The sequence below is a fragment of the Artemia franciscana genome, chromosome 14, assembly GCF_032884065.1.
Source record: "Artemia franciscana chromosome 14, ASM3288406v1, whole genome shotgun sequence".
Classification (NCBI taxonomy): domain Eukaryota; kingdom Metazoa; phylum Arthropoda; class Branchiopoda; order Anostraca; family Artemiidae; genus Artemia; species Artemia franciscana.
Window position 1 is genome coordinate 23,494,556 of NC_088876.1, and position 22,889 is coordinate 23,517,444.

Sequence of the window (22,889 nt, forward strand, 5' to 3'; positions counted from 1 at the left end):
ATACTGTTATGAACGCTTTTCAGTTTGGCCCCACCCCCCGTAATAGAGCAACATTTAACCTACTATGCACATTCCAAGGTCACTCATTTCTTCTTTATTATTTTACGCCAAGCACTCGCCAGTCAGCAGGAGGAAATGTTCGTAATACTTTTAAATTATAACGGGACATAAACCCAAGGCCCTGGGGAGTGAGGGAGGTCTGTCGAGTGGTCATTTTTGGCTATTCATTAAGTAATTGACTATTGAGCAGATTCCAGAATTGTCGCTAAACACACATAACTTTTTTGGTTTAATAAGAAATTAAAAACAAAATTTATGAAAGTAAAGAGCGATTTTTTAACTTATAATGATCGAAAATGTCAAACTTGAATCGAATTAACTCATTTAAGAAGTCAAACAAGAAACTAACCGAAATTGCAATAAATAAGTCAAACACAAAAGGGGCCAAACGATTAAGAGATAACTTCCTCTCTTTCTCTCTCTTCTCTCTTTCCTTCTTTTCTCTCTCTTTTTGTCATTATATTTTTCCCACTCTCTTCTCTTTTCTCTCTTGCTCTGTCCTCTCTTTTTTATATTTTCTCTCTTTCAATTTGTCCCTCTGTCTCTGTCTATCTCGCTTTCTCTCCCCTCTCTCCTATCTGTAAGCCAAAAAATGTTCATAAAAAGTGTGCGATGCACATGTTATACAATGCTAAAATTGTGTTATTGTAGTTGGACATGGGCCATAGAAGGGCTTAATTGGTATTTATGGGAAACGTTTGTCAGTATACCAGCATCAGGCAGGTTGGCACTGTAACATGATTTTTAGTCCTACTTCATATAGGGCTCATATGGTTTGTCACAAAGATTGTTAACGTAGCAAATCGTAATAAATTTGTTAGAGAGAGAGAAAAACACACATAACCTGCCATAAAGTGTCACTCCTAAATTTGTATAATAATAGATTAGGGAAATATAAGCAAATAAATATGATTAAATTATGATGTTCGACATGACTGTATTTTTTATTGAATCGGAATTAGCCTTTGTAAATATTTGCAGTTTTATAACCGAATCAAAATACTTCTTTGATGTCATTGTTGTCATCAAAGAAGCTCGACTTTTAGGCATCGACTTTTAGGCATCGATTTTTAAACATTTTTTTAAACTCATTTTTTTTTTATTGAAACACAAAGTTAAAAAAAAAAAAAAAGAAAAGATTTAGGGAAGTATTAAATTAAAAAAAAACGAGTTTTTTCAACCAAAGTATTAAGCAACATTAAAACTTAAAACGAACAGAAACTATTACGTATATGAAGGGCATTGCCCCCTCCTCAATTCCTCGCTCTTTCAAACAGTTCGTGGTAACGAACTGTAAGTAAGAAGCGACCCGGCTCAATAGGAACTAAAATTCTAAAAACAGAATTTTGATACCAATGGATACATCAAAAGAATCAGATTTTTATGCTGATTTCAAATATATCGAAATCAATATAAATATTGTTTCAATATAAATAGGGCCTCCGATATATTGGAGGCTTTGTTGACCTCCAATATTTTTGGTCACTTAAGGGCTCCGTTCGAATGAGCGCTCTTAAGAAAATTCTAGGACTTATTCCAGAAAAAATACAAAATTCCACATTTTTGCAGATAGAAGCTTGAAACCTTTATAGTAGGGTTATCTGATACACTAAATTTGATGGTATGATTTTGATTAAGATTATGGGGCTTTTACGAGGTATTTCCTCCTTTTTTCGAAAATCAGGCAAATTTTCTTTGGCTTGTAGCCTTTAATGGGTTAGACTAAACCTAATGAAGCTTATATATTTGAAATCAGCATAATAAATCGATTCTTCTGACATATCTATTGACATCAAAATTCCGTTTTTTTTTAGAGTTTTGGTTAGTATTGAGCTGGGTCGCTCCTTACTTTCAGTTCGTTACCACGAACTGATCCAGCTTCCAGATTTTCGATTTTCCAAATAACATTTGTGTTATATAAATTTTGAAATTATTACACTTTATAATTTTCAATAGAAACTTCTTTTAATTAGGTTTTTAAGACCAGGAGACCATTTGAAGAAAGTCTCCTCCCTAAAAATAAATAAATCTGAAGGCTTCAAAAGAATGCTAATTACTTAGGTATGTCCTAAAGGTGTATTGCTTCAAGGTACCCTTCCTCCCCCCGGCGGCGCTATATTAGAATACAATGACAATATGTAATGTGGTCGGTATATTTACCCGTCAGAGGAGAAGGGGGTAACTTGAAGCAATGGTCCTTTAGTAATAAGATAATAATTGTGATTTTTCTATTTTCGGATTTTCTATAGGACTTCCTTCAAATGGTCTCCTGGCTTAAACAAATATCTAGCAAAATATATTTACCAGACAAATCTTGTAAAATAATTTTAAGATTTAGCCTACTTGGAAGTGCTAGTTTTCTATTTCATTTTTATTTACATTGTCAAATAACACTGAACATTTGTGCATGTTACTACATTTAATTTTTGCCCAGTTGAATAAGTTGTTTATATTTGTTTCTTGTATTTAACTTTCACCAGTGTACTAATTTTTAGGCGCCACAGCTATTGAAGACAAACTACAAGATGGTGTTCCTCAAACAATTGCCCATCTTGGTGCCGCAGGGATTAAATTGTGGGTGCTTACTGGAGACAAGCAGGACACAGCAATTAATATCGGATATTCATGTCAGTTACTCAGTGATGATATGGCTGACATCTTTATAGTTGACGAATTGAATTCGGATGGCGTAGAACGCCAGCTTTCGGAGGCTAGGGACACTATCCGATCAAATTCGTCCTCTAAAGAATCTCAAAGTTTGACTGTGATATCCCTAAGGCATGTTGAATACTTTTATTTTTTATATATCTATATATATATCATTTTCGTTGCTTAAAGGTAGTTGGGACTACGATCTTTCGTAAAGGATAAAGGATAACGATCTTTCAGCGCCATTGCTGGCGTAAAGGGCGTCGAATAAAAATTTCAGTTCCTGGGTCTTTTTACAGGGACAAGTATCAAGCTTGTTGCCCAACCTCACTGCATCGGGGATCAGAACTAGTCTCATCAATCTACTTGAATCGGAATCAAGCAGAGCATCAATCTACTGTGCTACAACAGGGCTTCCAATACCAAGCAATATTTTATTAGCAAAATAAAAACACAAAAAAAAAAAATTATAGTACTGTATCTTAATAAGCCGGATATGGTTACCTATTAGTGCAAAGTTTATCAAATCTTTTTGAAATTAAGATAGCTACACGAAGCTCCTCTTCTACAACTAAATAAAAAAAAGTTTTTTTTCAATTGAGAGTAAGGGGCTACGTTACAACTCAAAACAAACAGAAAATATTCCGTATATGAAGTGATGGCCCCCTCCTCAATAGCTTGCTCTTCACGCTAAAGTTGTTAGCACTTTTAAAAAGCATCCCAAAGTAATTAAATGGCCCTTGTGTTGTTGGAGTCGTTCTTAAAAAATTTGGACAAACATCCAAACTTTAGCATAAAGAGCAAGATATTGAGGGGGGCAGCCCATTCCTATATGGAATAATTTCTGTTCGTTTTGAATTTTAACGTTAAATACTAGTTTTTTTATGTTTAATTTCCGATCGTTTTTCAAATAATGTCGATAAGTCTGGCTCACCCTCCACTTACAGTTCGTTACCACGTTACCAATACTTTGAAAGGTTTATTTGACAGAATATTATATTCTCGCTTAATGTGTAGCTACAATTGATATATAGATACATTGTGAATTTTTCGTTTAAAGAAATATCACGAGATAATAATTCAATCAAGCTTTCTTTCTTATTATTGGTCAATCGAAATTCGTCGTCTTTATCGTCGATAAATGAATTCTGTATCCACAGATGCTTTGTAAAAATCCAGATCCTCAAAATGATTCGAAAAATAAATTAACATAACATCCAAGCGGTCAACAAATTGATTTGTGTTACCTTCTATTGAATTGCATGAGATTAACGACACTTCTTGACTTCTTAGGTCCCTGCGTCGGCCCTGCAGTGAATTTCTGCAGCATGATTCGATCTCTGGGTCCCGTACTACCAAGCTAAGGTCAAACCCACAGCGCCACCACAGGACTGTGTTATCTTCTATGCTATCTTGGGCACATAAATTTAACAGTGGAACAATATTAACCTTATATTTTTTCAAATTTGTCTCCCATTGCTCCAATTTTATTACGAATGCTTTCGCTTTATCTTTTTGAATCAATAGTTGCATTTGTAGTCCGCCGGTGGTTAGGTAATTAATTTTGTTTTTCTTACTTTCTCGACTGCTTGTTTTTCAATTTTTTTCATCCACTTAATGTGTATCCATTATTCGTCTTACAAAAATATTATTACATAATCCTATTTCTATAATTTTGCTCATGACAATAGCAAATAACTGGAAAACCTTATTAATGCATGAAAAGCAGTCAATTATGACAGGTAAACGACCTTCATTATGGCATTATAAAATGTGTCGCAATGACAGGTAGTGACAAGCTTTATTTGCACTAGCGTCGTTTTAACTTTGATCGTGACTGAAACTCAATCAATTATGGCAAATTATTGAAGATTGTATTTGGTTATAAAATTATAGAATTATTACATGTGTTATAATGATAGGTGATGACGTGCCTTTCTTTGCGACATTACCGTCCTTGTAACTTTGGTCATGATTAAGTTCAGTCAATAATGACATGCCTTTTCTTCATGACAGTATCATCATTTTAAATTTACTGTCATTGAAATTCAATCACTAATGGCAGATAATGATCATGATTATAGCATTATTGCATGTGTTATAAGTATAGGTAAATAGCATGTCTTTCTTTGTGACATTATCGTCACTATAACATTGGTCATGACCTAATTGAATCAATAGTGATTTACCTGTCTTCATGACAGTGTCATAATTTTACTTTGGCTGTCGTTGGAACTCAATCAATAATGACGAATAATGATCTTGATTATAACATTATAGCATCTGCCATAATTAAATGTAAGGAAATACCTTTAATGTTTCACAAAAACAGTAATGAGATATTGTAAGATGCTCGCAACCATCATCGTTTCTTTCAGACGTAGAAGCAAACATACTATGCACAGTAGGTCTCTTCATTTTTTTCCTTCAATTTTTGAAAATATTCCAAATCTTTGTCTACTTTATCAGGATGACACCTTCTGACATGATCCTCAAGCTTCGATGGTTTCATAGAGTCGTTGCTCAAAACTTTGTTGCATAAAGTCTGCTTTTGATGGTAGAAAACCAAATTTTGAATTATCAACGCTACATTGTCGACATTTCTTGTTGGATTCCGCCATGTTTCCTATCAATTACCAACCCATACATTAAAAAAAAGAATTGTTTTGATATTCATAATCAAATGTAAGGAAATGCCTTTCCTCCTTCATCATATTCTTGTCAATGTTAATTTGACCATCGCTGAAATACAGCCAATGACGGAGTTGGCTCTTTTGTGGTAACGCGAATAAAGGAATTGGCAAGTGGTCTAGATTTAATACACCAGAACGTATGTCAAGAGGCTTTTGGTAGCGGTTCATCCTTGATCACCATTGTGTGCTTCAAGCTTACGTTGAGACCGAATTTAAGGCCAAATATGGAGCCTAAAGCTGTTCTAAAGTTCAACATTTTGAAAATCCCTACTTTACTTTTTGAAAGTTTGACAGCCATAACACGTCTCTGCTTGAATTGAATATAGCAGCCTTAGAAGACTAGCTTTTACAAAATACTTTTTATGTCAGGATTGCCACAAGATAAACCAGTTCATTCCACGCTTATTTGAAATTAAATAAAAAATTATCTGCTCTGGCTATGAGACCATTTTTGTTGTTTAACACATTCTTCACAAGAGTCCCATTTGTGTGTCAAAGATTTTGCTGAAAGTGAGTAACGTTCGTACTGAAAACGGATCAGCTAGCAAGACTACGCACAACACAGTTTGCGTTGGAAAAAACTACGGTACTAATATTTCAACATAGAAACGGCAATTCTGCTATGATTTAATTGCTGAGACCCAACTTTATCCATCTGAAAGTTAAATTTCAGAAATTTGCTTTTTTTTAGAATGGAAAATGGGAAATTTGTTTTATAGAAAAGGAAAATTCAGAGCAATATCATAATTATGGCTTAGTGAATGGGTAGATTCGATACTGTTGAATCAAATGCAGGGATGTACGTAGATTGTAGGGCTTGGGGCCTGGGTTCCATCCGATATCCTAAATTTGCTTAAACGTCTTTGCTCTTTATATTCAAATCATAGAATAATCGCATTATTACCATTCCTCAATTTTTTTTTATTTCTTCCCCCACCCCCTCTAAAAAAAATTTCCTGCGTATGTACCTGATTCAAAGTATAGACGTCTTGTCCTTCCAATCAAGCTTCAGCTGTAGACTTGTCGCAAACTCGCATTTTTCAGGGGAACGTGAGCCCTAAGGTACTTTTCCCTTAGCCTAAATGAATTTTTTCAATTAATTAGCTAGTTTCTGGGGCCATTCTATCACCGTTATTTGTAAGTATCGTCCGTGATGCATAAAATGTCTCGCTTGTCCGAGAATGTCTCTGCTTGTCATAAAGCGTTTGTGCGTCGTGCCTTTTGGATAAAACGTACCTGTTTTACCTTAGGTCTATATTTTTTTGAAGTGCGTTAATGTTCAAATTTAATATATTTTTATATCTGTAATTATTGCACTACAAATGGATAGGCCGGTTATGTAAATGATGTTTCCATGTCACGTCAAGTTATTACACATTTGATTTTTTAATACTCTTTGGTAACAATCAGTACGGTAAATTAATGATAGACCATAAGTAGAAGTGATAAAAAAAAAGAATTGTACCAAACTTAAATGTGACAAATAAAATTCAAGAAAGGTAGAATTTCGGAACCATGAACTTGAGGTCATGAGTCATGAGGGGAAAGGGATAGAGGATTTTCTTGGAGGTACCAGGTCAAAACATAAAAAACTAATCTATGATTCTTCACCAATCTTGGGGTGGACCCACCTCACTTCAATTCACTCACTAAAAAATTCTCTATGCTTTTCTATAAGGTTATCTATACTGAAGAGAAAAAAGGAAGAAATTACTGCTAATATTATTGAGAACTAATTTTATCTCTAAACAGACTTAGTTCAACACATCTGCATGCAGTAATTTTCTACCTCGGTCTGTTTGGACCTTTTGACCTCTTCTTATTCCTTTTCATATGACATGGCCGTGCTTTTTGAGGTGAAATATAGCCTAACCATCTTAAAATCTTTTTCATTGTAGGCTTGGAAGCAAAAACTTTGAGACACGCAATTGCTTTTTGTGTGGTCATTCGAAGGAGCACCTGAATCTGTTTTTAGAACAGCTTCAACAATCTAAAGCTGTTTTTTCGCTCTTAAAAATATCTTTAAATTTTCTTTGGATACATTCATATTTCAGAGCCATGATTGATTGCTGTTAATACCATAGTTTTGAGTTCCTAATTCTTTTCCATCTTCTTGCATAGTTTTTTTTTCAACTACTAAAAAAAACCGTACACATCGCCTATTCTACTTTTTACATCTTTATTATATCCACCACCCTATAAATAATGCCACCTAGATGCGTGAAGTCATCGGTCAATTCTCTTGTTACCTAACATCACCTCTTCGTCCACATTTATTGGACCAAACTGGCAATTCATCTGAAAAGTATACTGCGAAAGGTATGTCTATATTCTAGTCTACTGGTAACTTGTCTACTTTTTACCTTCAGCAGGAAGCAGACGATGGGTCGTCCTGCCTGACATTGACGTTTTGCACTTCATACTTATTTATTTAAGCGCAAAAAAACACACAAAATATGACATTCCTGCCATGAAAGCACGAAAGAGTGCTTGGCTAGGGCAGGGAAATAATTAATATTAATTAAACAGCAAACAACAAACGGAATAAACCAACTGAACACTAAAAAAGAAGGAAAGGGAAGAAATAGCCTAAGTTATAACTTTACATAAAAAAGCGAGGAAATTTTCGAAACAGTTAACTAGAAATAAAGGAAGGGACAAAAAACGGGGGGGGGGGTCTAAATGAAGACAACACTAAACAATACTCTTGTATTGACCTTCCGCTGCTTGCTTGAACGAAGTAAGATTATTCGAATTCCGGATTCTAATGGTAGTAGATTCCAAATATTTGGCGCAAAAAATCTAATTAAAAAAGAAGCTCTTTTTGTTGATGGCGCCTCTTGGACGATGTCACAAGAATGTCGGGTGTCATAAGAATGTAGATCTTGATTTATTGTGAACATGTTTTGACGACGGAATGCTGACGGAAGGAGGCTATTAAAACATTTATAGCAAAAAATTTCGATCCGGGAATCTTGAGTCTTCTACACATCAAATATCCTAGCACTTTTGAATTGAATGTTGATATTATCTGTATGTTGAACCGGAGATACAATTCGAATTGCTTTATTTTGGATGATTTGAAATCTTTATAACAAGAAATAAAATTACTTGCCCCTAATGAACACCCATAAGACAAATGAGGATGAAAAATAGAATGATATATCATTCTCAGTATTTTCTTAGGATGAAATTTCAGGTGGTGGATGACTCCAAGAGACCTTGAAAGTTTATTACCGACTAACTTTGCATGTTCTTTTCATGAAACATTCTCATCTTCTATAAAAGCCAGATATTTACAAGTTTTGAATCTTTCTATGGTATTATTACCTACTCTTGATTTCAGGTCTGTTTCAGTTGATGTTTTTCTAGAAAATATAATGTAATTGGTCTTATGTAATTAAATAAAAAAAAAGTCTTTTTTGACTGCAAGTAAGGAGCGACACTAAAACTTAAAACGAACAGAAATTATTCCGTATATGAAGGGGTTGTCCCCTCCGCCTCGCTCTTTACGCTAAGTTTGACTCTTTCCCACAACTCTACTTTTTAAAACAATAAAATCGTTCGTCGAACTGTTTGATTAGGTGTTAAATAATTTGAATCCGCCCATGGCATAAATTCATTGTGAGCGGTTTCCATTTTTTTTAAACAAAGAAGGTAGACTTTCAGATGCAACAAACAAAAGTGTATCATCTCCAAATAGTATTATGTTAACTTCAGTTAAATAATATTTTATTTGGTCAACATAAATAAGAAAAACAGGGGTCCCAATATTGACCCTTGCGGGATTCCACACGTTATAAAATGGCTCTCAGATGTTACGTTTGAATTATGCAGGACTTGCGCCCTATTGCTTAGATAGGAATCAAATCATTTTAAAGCTACGTTATCTACCACAATTGATTTAAGGATATACAACAATTTATCATGATCAATAATATCGAATGCCTATTTAATATCTAAAAATAATGCTGCAGAAATTAAGCCTTTATCAAATGCATCATTTACCCAATCAACTAACTTTAGGATGGCAAGATCCGTTGAAAGTCTCTTCCGAAAATCGAACTGCGTTTCGCAAAGTATGTACTGCTCTTGAAAATATTTACACATTCGCTTATGAACTACCTTCTCATAAATTGTTAAAAAAAAAGGGGAAAAATGGATATAGTTCGTAATTGGTTGTGTAATTTTTTTACTTTCCTTTGTGAAGGGGTAAAACAAGAGCTACTTTTAATCTTTCTGAGAAAGTCCCCGCTTCAAGTGACAAATTTACTAAATAAACTAAAATAGGAATGAAAATTTGTTTGGTTGCTTTGACAATTTTTAACGAGACTTCGTCTAGTCCACAATTTATTGAGATTTCATTTTTCATGATTATTTCATTTATTTAATTTTCATCACAATTCGTAAACAAATATTCAGAAGTCACATTTCGAGTTGGGTATATTAGGACTGGGGGACTTATTGATCTTTTGGCTGCCACATGACACAATTTTGAACCTTCCTCAGAAAAATATTTACACAGGTTTTCTGCAATTTCTTTTGGATCCTTCACAATAACATCTTCGAAATTCATCTTTTTGATTTGCTCTTTTTCTTTTTTATGGCCCATTACTTCATTATTTTTTGTCAATGTCTTTTTATATTTCCTTTAATTTGTTCGAACTCTCTTTCATAATTTAGTTTTTCAGCATGCCTTTTAATTTTATTTAATTGATTACGGTATTCTTTAAAACACTGGAAATTCTGTTCATTTGGGTCATTTAGATACTACTTATACAGCTTATTCTTCATTTTACCGATGCAACGATACCAGTTGTCATCCATTCCTTCCTTGCAATATTTTTTTTTTTTTCTGACCTACTTATATGGACAACATTTGTTAAGTTCCTCAAGAAATGTCTCCACAAATATATCATAAGCCTTATTTGCACTCTTACTTTTAAAAACTCCCGAAAATTCAACATGATCTAAATTTTCAGCTAGTATTTTAAACTCTTGTCTGACAAATCTCTATGTTCAAGCTTATTTGTTGGTGGCTTGCTACTGCAACTATTTATTTTACTACTTAGCATAAGGTGGTCTGATCCATCACTTATAAGAACATCAGCCAAAAAACAATTTAGTAATTGACCATCAACAAAAATGTTATCAATTAAAGTTCCCGAAGACTATGTTATTCTTGTAGGAATAGATACTAGATGATATAAATAAGATGACAACATGCTGTTAAGGAAGTCATCGCGCCCATCCGGATTCAACAAATCAATATTGAAATCCCCCATCAAAACCATCCTTTTATAGACGAATAGTTGACGACACGTTGAAGACGAATGTTGACGACACGTTCTTGAAGCTTTATACCGTAATTTATTTAATCAATGTTTAAAATGATTTATCTTCATTTCAGGACAGAATCGGGCATGGAGCAATCAACACCTTTACGTAACGGTGCAAATCGTAACGAACACCGAAAGCACAGTAATGGGATTAAACTTAGTGAGCTGACCCCTTCATCTCGAAAAAGTGACCCAGAATCACGTAACTCCACTCCCATACCCCGAAAGTGGGACACTGATGAAAATGGTGAAGCAAATAATGGTGGCTATGCCTTAATAATAAACGGTCCGTCGTTATTGCACGCCCTGACCCCAAGGTTAGAGAGGTTGTTCTTGGAGGTTGGAACAAAGTGTAGATCTGTGATTTGTTGTAGAGTGACTCCATTACAAAAAGCCTTAGTAGTGGGTTTGGTGAAAAAGTATTTAAAAGCTGTAACTCTTTCTATTGGAGATGGTGCTAATGACGTATCTATGATCAAAAGTAAGTGATGATGTTGAAATATATTTTATTTTAACTTTTTTTTCTCTGGTGATATCTTTAAACAATATTGCTGGATTTTTCAGCTTTCATGCATCTGCTTTTTTGGGCAGGAATTTAAATTTAATTCTTTAACCCAGTGTTAAGTAGACTATGCTTTTGAAAAGAATCGTGAAGTAATATAAAATAAAACTGGTGAAGAGAGGACCATTACAGCTGAACAAAAAAAAACATTCGCCTGATATCAGTTTGAAGAACTTCCTTCAGACTTCCTTCATTCAATACCCTCTAAAAATTTCCCCTGAAACCTACCCCAAAGAAGACTCACTTTTGGAAAAATCGTCCAGAAAAAATTGTCGCCGGAAATCTTGTTGCTTTGTGCAGTACAATCAACCTTAGGGTGAAGTTCCCTGTCATGGCTTAATTATCTTCAATCAATTAGAATCTTATTTCTCTCTTATGAAATGTCTTGATTTCTAAAGTGATGACGATTTGACTTTGGTGCCTAGAATGGAGCTGCCATACAAGAACAATGTTGGTAAATCCAACACCGTTCTTATATGACTTTGGTTCACTCATTTTGTCTTTGTAACTCATCGAGTTCTAAGGGCAACTATAAAGTCGCTGTTGCGCGTCTCTGTCACCCAGTCGACATTCGACAAATTGTTATTTATAAAGCACCAAAAACAGTTAAAGTAAAATCTAATTGTCTGTATCGGTTAAGTGGAAAGTTACACAACCATATGTATATCTTAAAATTGGTCAAAATTCGGGATTCGGTTTTTAATAAAACAGAACTTCAGATTTAGCCAGGCAGTTTTTAGTCGCAGCAAGCATCTGATTTAAAAAAAGGAAGGATGAGAAATAAGCCAAAAAAATATGGCACCGAACAGCTTCACGGTTCAACATGGCGACACTGGCATAAAACCCTTCAGGTTCGAAACAACCAAAAGAAGAATCTTAGGAAATTGTAAAAAATTTTGGGCACGAATAGATCTAAGAAGGGCCCGAGGAGGGAGGGGGGGGGGGTAAAATGTTTTGTGTCCTTGGTGATTTAAGGGATTTTCTAGCTTGAGGCTTGAAAAACTGAGTGTAATATTGTAGTATTATTTGAAGTAGGCATCTGCAGCTGAGGAGACGGTTGCCTTCTTCCTTTCATATTTAGGGAAAATTAGGATTTTCAAAATTATTCATTCTTTGGGAAGGTCAATGAATTTACGGAGCGATTCGTTTGTTTACTTTACTACTGTAATCTTAGATAATCGTTGTTTTAATTTTGTTCTTTAATTTTGAATTTTTGTTGTTGTTTTCGCTGTAATAAATTATAGATTGATTGCTGATTTTCATGTGTGATTCCTTGAGAGGGTGGGGCTGGGGGGGTTGTATCATAAAGTTAATTTAATTAAACCTTTCCATTGAATGAAATATTTTTCCTGTGTGATGACGCAAGGACTACAAAAAGGGTATCTTCTTCTCCTCAGGTATGAGGTCCTTCGGATTAATATGAAGAGGAAGTAAGGCATTTAATAAGAAATATTTTTTCGTTTATAAGATGAAAAAAAAAACCTGTCCATAACGGGTTTAATGTCATTTAAGTGAACAAAGCTTTTTCTATTTATTTTTCACCTTTTCCGCTTTTTCCGTTATATATTGAATTTTATATTTTATCTCGTAAATAGACATGTTTGATATATACTTCCAAGACTCAAAATTTTTTTTTTATAAAAGCGTTAATAATAAATGTTTATATTTAATGTTTTTATTTTTATGTTTAATTTTTTTTATTTTTTTTAGCTGCACACATAGGAGTTGGAATTAGTGGGCAAGAAGGACTGCAGGCCGTGTTAGCATCAGATTATTCAATAGCCCAGTTTAAATATTTGGAGCGTCTTCTATTAGTGCACGGACGATGGTCATATTTTAGAATGGCTAAATTTTTACGATATTTTTTCTACAAGAATTTTGCATTTACTTTGTGTCATTTCTGGTTCGCTTTTTTCTGTGGTTTTAGTGCTCAGGTAAGTGCTTTTTATTTTTTTATTTTTTCTTCGATGAATATACCAAGAAAGCAATCTTTCAAATACAAAAAAAAAGTTTTGACAATGTTTTACGATTTTTTACAATTATTGGAAATTATTTTTATCATTACATTTTACAATTTTTGCGATACTTTTTCCACAAGAATTTTGCACTTAATTTAATCATTTCTGGTTCGAATTTTTCTGTGGTTTTAGCGCTCAAGTAATCGTTTCTTCTTCTCTTTTTGTCTTTTTCTTCAGGAAAACAAGTACTATAGAAAAATAATTACGCAAAGCAAAGACGAAAACAGATTTAGATGATATTTACAATTTTTGACAATTATTAGAAATTATTTTGACAATTATATTTACAATTTTTAAAATATTTTTTCTAATAGTTATGTTGCATTTGCTTTGTATCAGTTCTCTTTTCTGTGTGGTTTCAGTGCTCTTTTTGCGCTTTTGCTTTGCAGTTATTTTCCATTTGCTTTGTATCAGTTCTCTTTTCTGTGTGGTTTCAGTGCTCAGCTAAGTGCCTCTTTTTGCTTGCCTCTTTTTTTTGGTACAAACAAAGACAATAAAACAACAACTTTGAGAAGGAAATACAAAAAAATGAGTAGTTTCTTGCTATTGCTCTTGGAAGAGATGATATTGGCTCCCTGGAACTGAGCTAAAATAAACTGTTGTCATCGATAGTCTTGTGAGTGACAAACAAATATTTTTTTTTGTTCTTTCACCTGCGGTCATCTTTTGAAAAAAAATCGGACATTCTAGCAGAAAACTAAACCTTTTCCGCTAATCTGTATTTAAGTCATAATGTTGCGTTATAGTGTATTTTTAGCTGGAGGACATAGTTGTGGAAGGAATAGTGTCACAATTGTTAAATTATATGGTAAGGAGGGTGGATTACTCGTTCGTCCCCCAGCCAATTACTAGATAGTTTTTTATGGGACGTTTGGGTGGAGGCAATGTGTCTCTGAGACATGAACCCAGAGTGTATGAATCCGCTTCACCCTTAATTTTATTTTAGTCATGGATTACTCTCATATATATTTAATATAATTCTATGTTTAATATAATGTAACGCGATTAATGTTATTCTTTTAAAAGAACTATTTTACGATATGAACATTTTAGGGATTTCTTTTTTTTTATAAATCTGTGCAAATCCGTAAATAAGATTGGCCATGCATCTAGAGAGCCAAGCGAAAAGCATGTTCTCGAAAGCACTGGGAAGAGATCAAAAGGAAGAATTTTTAGGAAACGAGAACTAAATGGGAGGGGTGAAGAGAGAAGCTTTGAATAGAATAGAGTGGAGGAATAGTGTCTCTCCTCCTGTGTTGGCCTTTGGCAATTAGATGCCACAGTGAGTTGTTATGAGTAGTATTAGGTAATTGAAGATGGTAAAAAATCATTTTTTTTTTAATATTTAATCTCTCTGGACTCTCATTTCTAAAAATTGGCTTGTGTTGAGATGATAATTGTTCATATTTTTACTACCTTGAGCACGTTAAAAGTTCCTTATCTCATTGATTGTTTGTTAAGTTTTATATTTAACATGCATATACAGTCGACTCTCGATTATCCGCGGAATTGGGTGGCGTGAATGCCGCGGATAATTGAATTTCGCTGATAATCCACTTATTGGAAAAAAAGGAGTTGTAGGGACACAGAAAAACAATATTACGCCTGTTAAAACGTGTATTTTAAACAAAAAACGGGAACAAGCAATAAATGGAGTGATATTATGGTAATCAATCGAAAAAAGATGAACAAATCAAAGTATGTTTTTACGATTTTTGTATTTATTACTTTTTGAAAAATATACATAACCGCGGTTAATTCGCATTTCGGATAATCGAACAGCGGATAATCGGGATTTGACTGTACTTATTGTCATAGAAGAACAGTGATGTCACTTCTTCTGGGTGAAAGATTTGGGTTACAACTACAAGCTTTAGCGACATTGTTTTCTGATAATGCTTTTAGATTTTTCTAACAGTTATAGGAAGAGTATATATACAGTTGGTCTTTTCGAGCAAGTTAAATCATTTTACAACATATAGCCATACAATATATTTTTTCACATATAAAAATCCCCTTATGATTTGCTAATGAATCCCCATTACTCGTAGATGAGTGGAAGCCATGAGGGTAATTTCAGCAGTTTGTTTATGGGGAATCAGGTGGTCAACACCCGGGGGTCCTGGGGGCGTGGTACCCTTTCCGGAGGGGTCCCAGAAAATTTGTAAAAGATGCAAACCTAAACGTGTTTTAAAGTGTCTGAAAACTTATTTTGGGAAATTATTTTATAGTTGATGCCGAACACCAAACGGCGAAAATGTAAAGATGGCGGAACAACAGCTTGCCCTGTATTCTTCGAAATGTGCAGGAACAGTTGCGCCAATTCATTAAAACGTTCACGGGGATGTATTTCTGTAAATAGTTTACATTAAATCTGCATTGATTGATTTTCTTGCATTAAATAACTTGCGTGACAAGATGTGATAATGACGGATATTTAAGTGAAGAAATTGCTAAAGACCGTTTGCCTTTATACAGGATTTCCTACCCTTACCTGCTACCAAAGAAGATTCTTTCACCGCAAACAAGTCTAAAATTCCTAATACCGACATTTCAGCCCCTCTCCCCCTAGAGTTTACTGTGCAACATCTGAGCCATTCAAATGACGAATTTATTAAAGACAGGGAGCATTATTTAACCAGATAATATCATTAACGTAATCTAAATATAATTAATGATCATAGAATCTAGAAGATTCAATTTAATGTGTCAATCATTGCGGAGGGGATACTTTGGTTATTTTTTATGTTTGGACATGGTTCTGAGAATGAAGGATACGATTAAGCACTTTTAAGCATTAAATTCATCAAGTTGAAATCTTAAAGAGCATTCAGTATCTCAGTTGCACAATTCCATTTCATTTTTATGCTTCTTATAAGTGTTACTCCCTATTTTTAGGTAGATCCGCATGAATAGAAACAAATCAAGAGTTGTGGTACTGGAATAGCAAGTAAAATGTATTTATGAATATTCTAGTGGGCAGGCTTTAGCATATTTAAGTATTAACCTCATCAGACTGGAAGAAAAATTCAATAGGCTTACTTTGATCACGCAATTTTTTCTTTTTTTTGTGTTTGGGGGATCGAATTCCCTATTTTTGGGGAATATTCATATTGACGTGATTAAATTGAACGCGGTAATACTGAAATGCGAAAATCGCTTTTGTAAAAAAAAAAGTAATGATCTTCGCTAAAATGAATCTACGATGGCTTTGATGGAAAACTACAGTTAGGGATTCATTTATAGACCTATAGACCTATGTGTTTCTCGGAAAAAACAGTTTATCATTTAGTTTTATTATGTTAATTTCATTGTTAAGAATTCCGAATATTGTATCCATAGCTTTTAGACTTTAGTTAAATTAACTAATTTTTATCAATTACCAAACTTCTAATTAACTGAATTTTAACTAACTAATTTTCGATTAAATCTTATTTAATAATTAAAGTCTCGCAAATTCATTAAAATTAATTAAATATTATGTCATTCCAGACAGTATTTGATCCAATGTTCATAGCTGTGTATAACCTATTCTATACATCACTGCCAGTTCTGTCCCTGGGCTTTTTTGATCAGGATGTGAACGCTGCCAATAGCCTAAAGTATCCTCAGCTATATCAGCCGGGATTGGATAATTTCCTGTTTAACAAGCTAGAATTCTTGAAGAGTGCCTGCCATGGCCTTGGCACATCAGGAGTTTTATTCTTTATCACATATGGTGAGTTTTTACTTTTTTTTTTTATTTGTCCTTTTTTCGAAGGATGTTTTTCATTTTCGGAAAATAGTTTCCAAGAGACATTTCTTAAAATAGTTATGTTGACAATTTTGGAGTTAATTTTGCTATTTTACGTCTATATTTTGGAGACTTTTTTGCCAAAAATTTTCTTCGATTCTATTTCATTCAAAAATATAGAAATTGATGCCAATTAAGGCTTACAAAATATTGGTAATTTTTAAATCAATCTGTCCAGTTTGTGGAAGCAATATTTTGAGTTGGCAAATCAAAATATTACTCTTTTTTAAATTTTATTTTTAGTTTTTATAAGAAAGAACGAACTCTTGCCCAGAGTAACTAAAATAACTAAAATTCCTTTTTAAAATTTAAATTTCAAAGATATTGCTTTAAATTCAATATTTTAAAAGTTGTCACCGACCGAGAAGCGAACTGCGTTCTCCCGGGTGAAAGACGAATATGCTCACCATTGTACCATCAGAGATAATATAAGACATGATAATAAATTTGTTAATGCACTAAAAACAATTATAAGGATTCTGCCTGTTAATTATAAACTTGTACAGACCCTGATTTTCAAACTTATGGCCTCATGAAAATTGTAACTAAATTTACCATTATTACACTTTAGTACTTTTATTCTCAAGTCAAACAGTTGGTGGTAACGAACTGTAGTAAGGAGCGTCCTGGCTCAATAGTAAGTAAGTAAGTACTTTTATTACCCGAAAATTCAGTAGAATTACATCGGAGTACGAAAGGAAAAAAAGAAGAAAATCACACTACGAACATAACCATAAGTAAACACACACTATGTACACTAACAAAACCACTGACACATGATGGCTAGCTACGGGTTCGTCCTTCCCTTAGCCTTTTCCAGGAAATTCTCTACGACCCGATTAATGCAAACTGTTGGATCGGACACTCCGTATTTACGCATGATATACGACTTCTTCGTCCACGGAGGAAGTCTCAGAAAGAATTTCGCGAATCGAAAAAACAGAACTCTTACTTTTGTACATTGGGCAGACGACAAATAATTCCAAAAAGGTGCTATATACAGTACATGTGGGAGGGCAATGGCATTATACAGCGACGCAAGAAATCTACGGCAGAATCGATGTCTGTTACCAATGATTGATCCGTAAGCAATCCGGATTTTTGCCTCTACGTGTCGTAAAAGCAACGTTCCTGTCGAGTAGAGGCTTCGACCGATTGGTAAACCAAGGTAGGTAATGCTCTCACATGGCTTAACAGCTGAATCAGCTAAAGGAATTTCATTCTCATAATACCCCGCGTTGAAGAACAGTACGGCCGATTTAGACACATTAAATGATAAACCTATTTTATTATATTCCCTACTCAAAACATCAAATTTCTTCGATAGTCGATCGGCAGACCTGTTCAAATTAAGTAGGTCGTCAGCATACGCCATCAACGAAACATCGATCCCTTTTGAAACACAAGACGTAGCTACCTGGGCTTGTGCCGGCAGAACGCTATTGTTATACAAAGTCGGAGACACAACTGAGCCTTGCCTGACCCCTTTACGAACTGGTACAACAACGGATTCAGTCGGACATGAGGGTATTTTAATTTGCGCTCTAAGGTTATTGTACATATAATACATAGCTCTGACAATACACAGATTTAGCCCTTGTTTATACGCTTCTAAAAGGATCTGCGCATGCACCGACGAGTCAAACGCCAGGCTTACATCAAAAGAACCAATAACTAATGGGTCACCCGTTGCCTCAGAATCAGACAAAATAGCAGCAAGGGCGAACAGAGCATCAGCGCAACCAAGACCTACCTTAAAGCCGAACTGGTAGTTTGGCATTTGGCAACAGTTTCTAACAGTCGGCAATATAAGCATTTCAAAAAGCTTACATAAAGCTGGCGACACCGTAATTGGGCGATAGGAGGAGCATATATTAGCTGGCTTCCCTTTTTTCAGGATGGGCGTAAGTTGTCCTCTCAAGAAAACATCGGGCACAATACCGACTACGAATACGATCTGGTACAATAATGTCAACATTTCATATAAAAGACGAGTACCATTCACAAGGTGAAGTGCACACAAACCGTCAATTCCGCGCGATTTTTTCGTTTTCAACTTAAAGACATTTGCAGTTACATCTGAAACAGTTACGGTGAAGTCCGGAAAACTCGAATTTGGTAGCACAGATTCAAGTTGCTCGATATATGGCCTTGGTACACTGGGATCTGGGGCACTAAATCCGCTCGTATAGTAGGCTCGGCAGTCGTTTGGGTCACAAGGCATGGACTTGGGCCTTTCTTGGCGGTCTTTCATACGATCTTTCCATAGACGACTTGGATCGTTGATTATTCTCTCTGTATATTCATGTTTCACATTTGTACGATGCTGCTTGAGGGCTGTCTCAAATTTACGTTTTGTGTGTTTACGGAGACAATTCAACACGCCGGATTTTGGACGACCGCCTTCCCTCCATACCGAGAACCAAAACTTAGCATCTTGACACGCAAGATGCTAACTCGGTTAGCACACGCAAGTAACCGAAACTCTAAAAAATGGTATTTTTATAACAAAAGTTAAATCAAAAGGATCGGATTTTAATGCTGATTTTGAATATATAAGTTTCATTAAGTTTAGACTTGCCCATCAAAAGTCACCAACCTGGAAAAATCTGCCTTATTTTAGAAAATAGGGGAAAACACCCCTCAAAAGCCATAGAATCTTAATGAAAATCACACCATCAGGTTCGGCGTATCAGAGAACCATACAGCAGAAGTTTCAAGCTCCTATCTACAAAATTGTGAAATTTTGCATTTTTTGCCACAAGACGGATCACAGGTGCGTGTTTATTTGTTTGTTTGTTTGTTTGTTTTTCCCCAGGGTTTGTCGTATCGATCCAGTGGTCCATGAATGTCGTGTAAGGGCTCATACTAATGGAAATTAAAAGTTCTAGTACCCTTTTAAGTGACCAAAAAGATTGGAGGGCAGCTAGGCCCAGCTCCCACGCTCATTTTTTCCCAAAGCCTCCGGATCAAAATTCTGAGATAGCCATTTTATTTAGCATAGTCGAAAAACCTAATAACTAAGTCTTTTGGGACAACTTACTCCCCCACAGTCCCTGTGGGAGGGGCTACAAGTTAAAACTTTGGCCAGTGTTTACACATAGTAATGGTTATTGGGAAGTTTACAGACGCTTCCAGGGAGATTTTTTTGGTTGGGTGGGGAGGGATTGATTGGAGGGGGTTATTTCGGGGGAACTTTCCATGGAGGAATTTGTCATGGGGGAAGAAAATTTCCATGAAGGGGGTGCAGGGTTTATAGGATTTTTTAAAGAACAATGAAAGAATAAATATGGAAAAGTTTTTTCAACTGAAAGTAAGGAGCAGCATTAAAACTTAAAATGAACAGAAATTATTACGCATATGAGGGGTTCACCTCCTCCTAATACCCCACTCTTTACTCTAAAGTAAGTTTATTAATTTCAACTATTTATTCTACGGCCTTTCTGATTTGGGGATCATTCTTAAGGAATTGGGGCAAAATTTAATCTTTAGTGTAAAGAGCAAGGTATTGACGAGGGCTTGACCCCCCTCATATACGCAATAAAAACATACGAATGTAGAAGTTCGTTACGTAAGTTAATTCGTAAGTTACCTATATTTTTACTAATAAGTAACTAAAAAATCGGGGGTAATTAGGCCTACTCCCCGCTCCTTTTTTCCCAGAATTGTCTGATCAAAACTATGAGAGAGCCATTTAGCCATAAAAATAAATTAATATGCAAATTTCTAGTTTAAAACTAGTTTTAAAACTAAAAAAAACTTGTTTTTTTATTTAATTTCTGAACGTTTTTTAGTTAATGCATGTTTTGATTTTGGCTCTCCGCACATGAATAATTAAAACGAAATAGGGGATGTTCCCTTCTCAACGCCCCGCTCTTTACGCTTAAGTTTTTTGCTGTTTTAAAAAGTAGAATTGAGAGAAAGAGTCAATATTTAGCGTCAAGAGCAGGGCGTTGAGGAGGGAACAGCCCATTTGATATACGGAGTAATTTCTGTTCGTTTTAAGTTTTAATATTGCCCCTTACTTTCAGTTAAAAACTTGTTTTTTTTATATTCACTTTATATAAAAGTCCACCGTATTATGCAACTCATTTGTCGTATACATTACGAATAACAAGATTTTAGTAGTATCGTATCCAGAGAACCATTCTTAAATGAAATTCTCATTTTTAAGGTGCATACTTCAACGGTGTTTCACCAGAGGGCCAAATGGTAGCTGATCACATGCTAATAGGTAGTGTTGTAGCATCAATATTGGTGTGTGTAGTGACAGCACAAATGGCACTTGATACAGCCTATTATACCGTTTGGAACCATATTACTATCTGGGGCTCCTTGGGATTCTATTTTATACTTCAGTTTTTCTACAATTACGTCATCGGCGGAAGTTACGTTGGATCATTAAAAAAGGTAACATTGACAGTATTGAGTTTTTTCAGACCTCTCTGGTAAGCGTGTTAATGCTTTTTGCCTCTTTTTATGTTGTTGCAAAAACTATTAGGCTGTGCATCAGGCACTAGAAGAAGTTGGAACCTGTTAACTATGGTCTATTTTTTCTGGGATCACTTTGTCGTTTGGAGGATATATATGTATGTATATATATTATGCTAAAGTAACTGAGAGTACTTCATGTAAACTCATTACCGCTTCCACTTTGTTTTCGTCTCCGATTTGCATTTTTTATCTATTTGAACTTACACATTATCCATCGTAATCTATTGTTCTGTTTTCTGAGATGACGCTTTTCCAAAAAATAAAAAATAAAATTTGATCTTTCATCAATCCATCTAGGTATAATTTGAACATAGTAGGTTTTTAGTCAATTTTAGTAGAGGAGCTACTATTTGAAACCCAAGAATATTTATTTTATCCCTTTGTTTTTGGCCATTTTTGTTCTAAAGTCGAAAATGTATCTTTTTTATAGTTTGCTCTACTTCTGCCTGCAAAGTAGCCAGTGTAAGGGCTTTGAAACGAGTAATACTGGTTTTTCATTTGCTATGTCAGCACATCATATGCAAAAGAATCCCAGGCAGTAACTGGCTTCTTTGAAGAGCGGTTGCTTTCCCTTAATACAAAAAAGACGAAGTATATCATTTTTAAACATGGAAATGACCCAGTTTACGACAGCAAGATAAATACGGCAGACCACGAAGAAATCGAACGAGTTGACCACATTAAATATTTAGGTATAGTAATTGACGAAAAGCTGGATTGGGCAACATTAAATTTCTTTGTATGAAGCTGTCAAGAGCTGTTGGTATTCTCCATAGACTAAAATTTATTTTTCCCCATAAAATATTACTGATCCTATATTTTAGTCTATTCCACTCATATCTTTTATATGGAACAAACATTTAGGCTTCAAATTATAAGTGAGAATGGAAGCAAGTTCAAATTCTTCAGAAAAAAGCTATACGTGCAATTTGCAAGGTTCAGCCTCGTCAGTGTGAAGGCATTTTTAATAAAACCTAAAATATTAAATGTGGCTCGACTTCGAGAAAAAAAGATTGCCGAAACTGTATATAATGTAAGCACAAAAACTGCACCTGAGTCGTTTATTTCGGCTCTTCGAAGGAATGATGAAATTCACCAATATGATACTCGACATGCATCGCAACTAGTTACAGAAACGAGACGTCTCACGTCATCTGGTTTTTCAATCAAATTTACCGGACCGAAAATACGGAATTATTGTCCTGTGGTGGCGCAGTGGGTTTGACCTTAGCTTGGTAATACGGGACCCAGAGATCGAATCATGCTACAGCAATGCACTAC

At 34.8% G+C, this 22,889-nt stretch overlaps 1 protein-coding gene and 1 long non-coding RNA gene across 2 annotated transcripts in view; one reads left to right on the top strand and one right to left on the bottom strand.

The window, feature by feature from the left end:
* The window catches only part of LOC136035471 (phospholipid-transporting ATPase ID-like), a gene marked incomplete in the record, with an annotated part of 145,321 nt that overhangs the window by 107,111 nt on the left and 15,321 nt on the right, over positions 1-22,889 (top strand). The window contains 5 exon segments of the mRNA XM_065717286.1: positions 2,556-2,838; positions 10,813-11,222; positions 13,014-13,237; positions 16,814-17,039; positions 21,289-21,524. Of these exon segments, the coding sequence (XP_065573358.1) occupies positions 2,556-2,838; positions 10,813-11,222; positions 13,014-13,237; positions 16,814-17,039; positions 21,289-21,524 (1,379 nt within the window).
* Positions 1-22,889, bottom strand: part of LOC136035474 (uncharacterized) — a 68,681-nt gene that overhangs the window by 31,630 nt on the left and 14,162 nt on the right. The window lies entirely within an intron of this gene.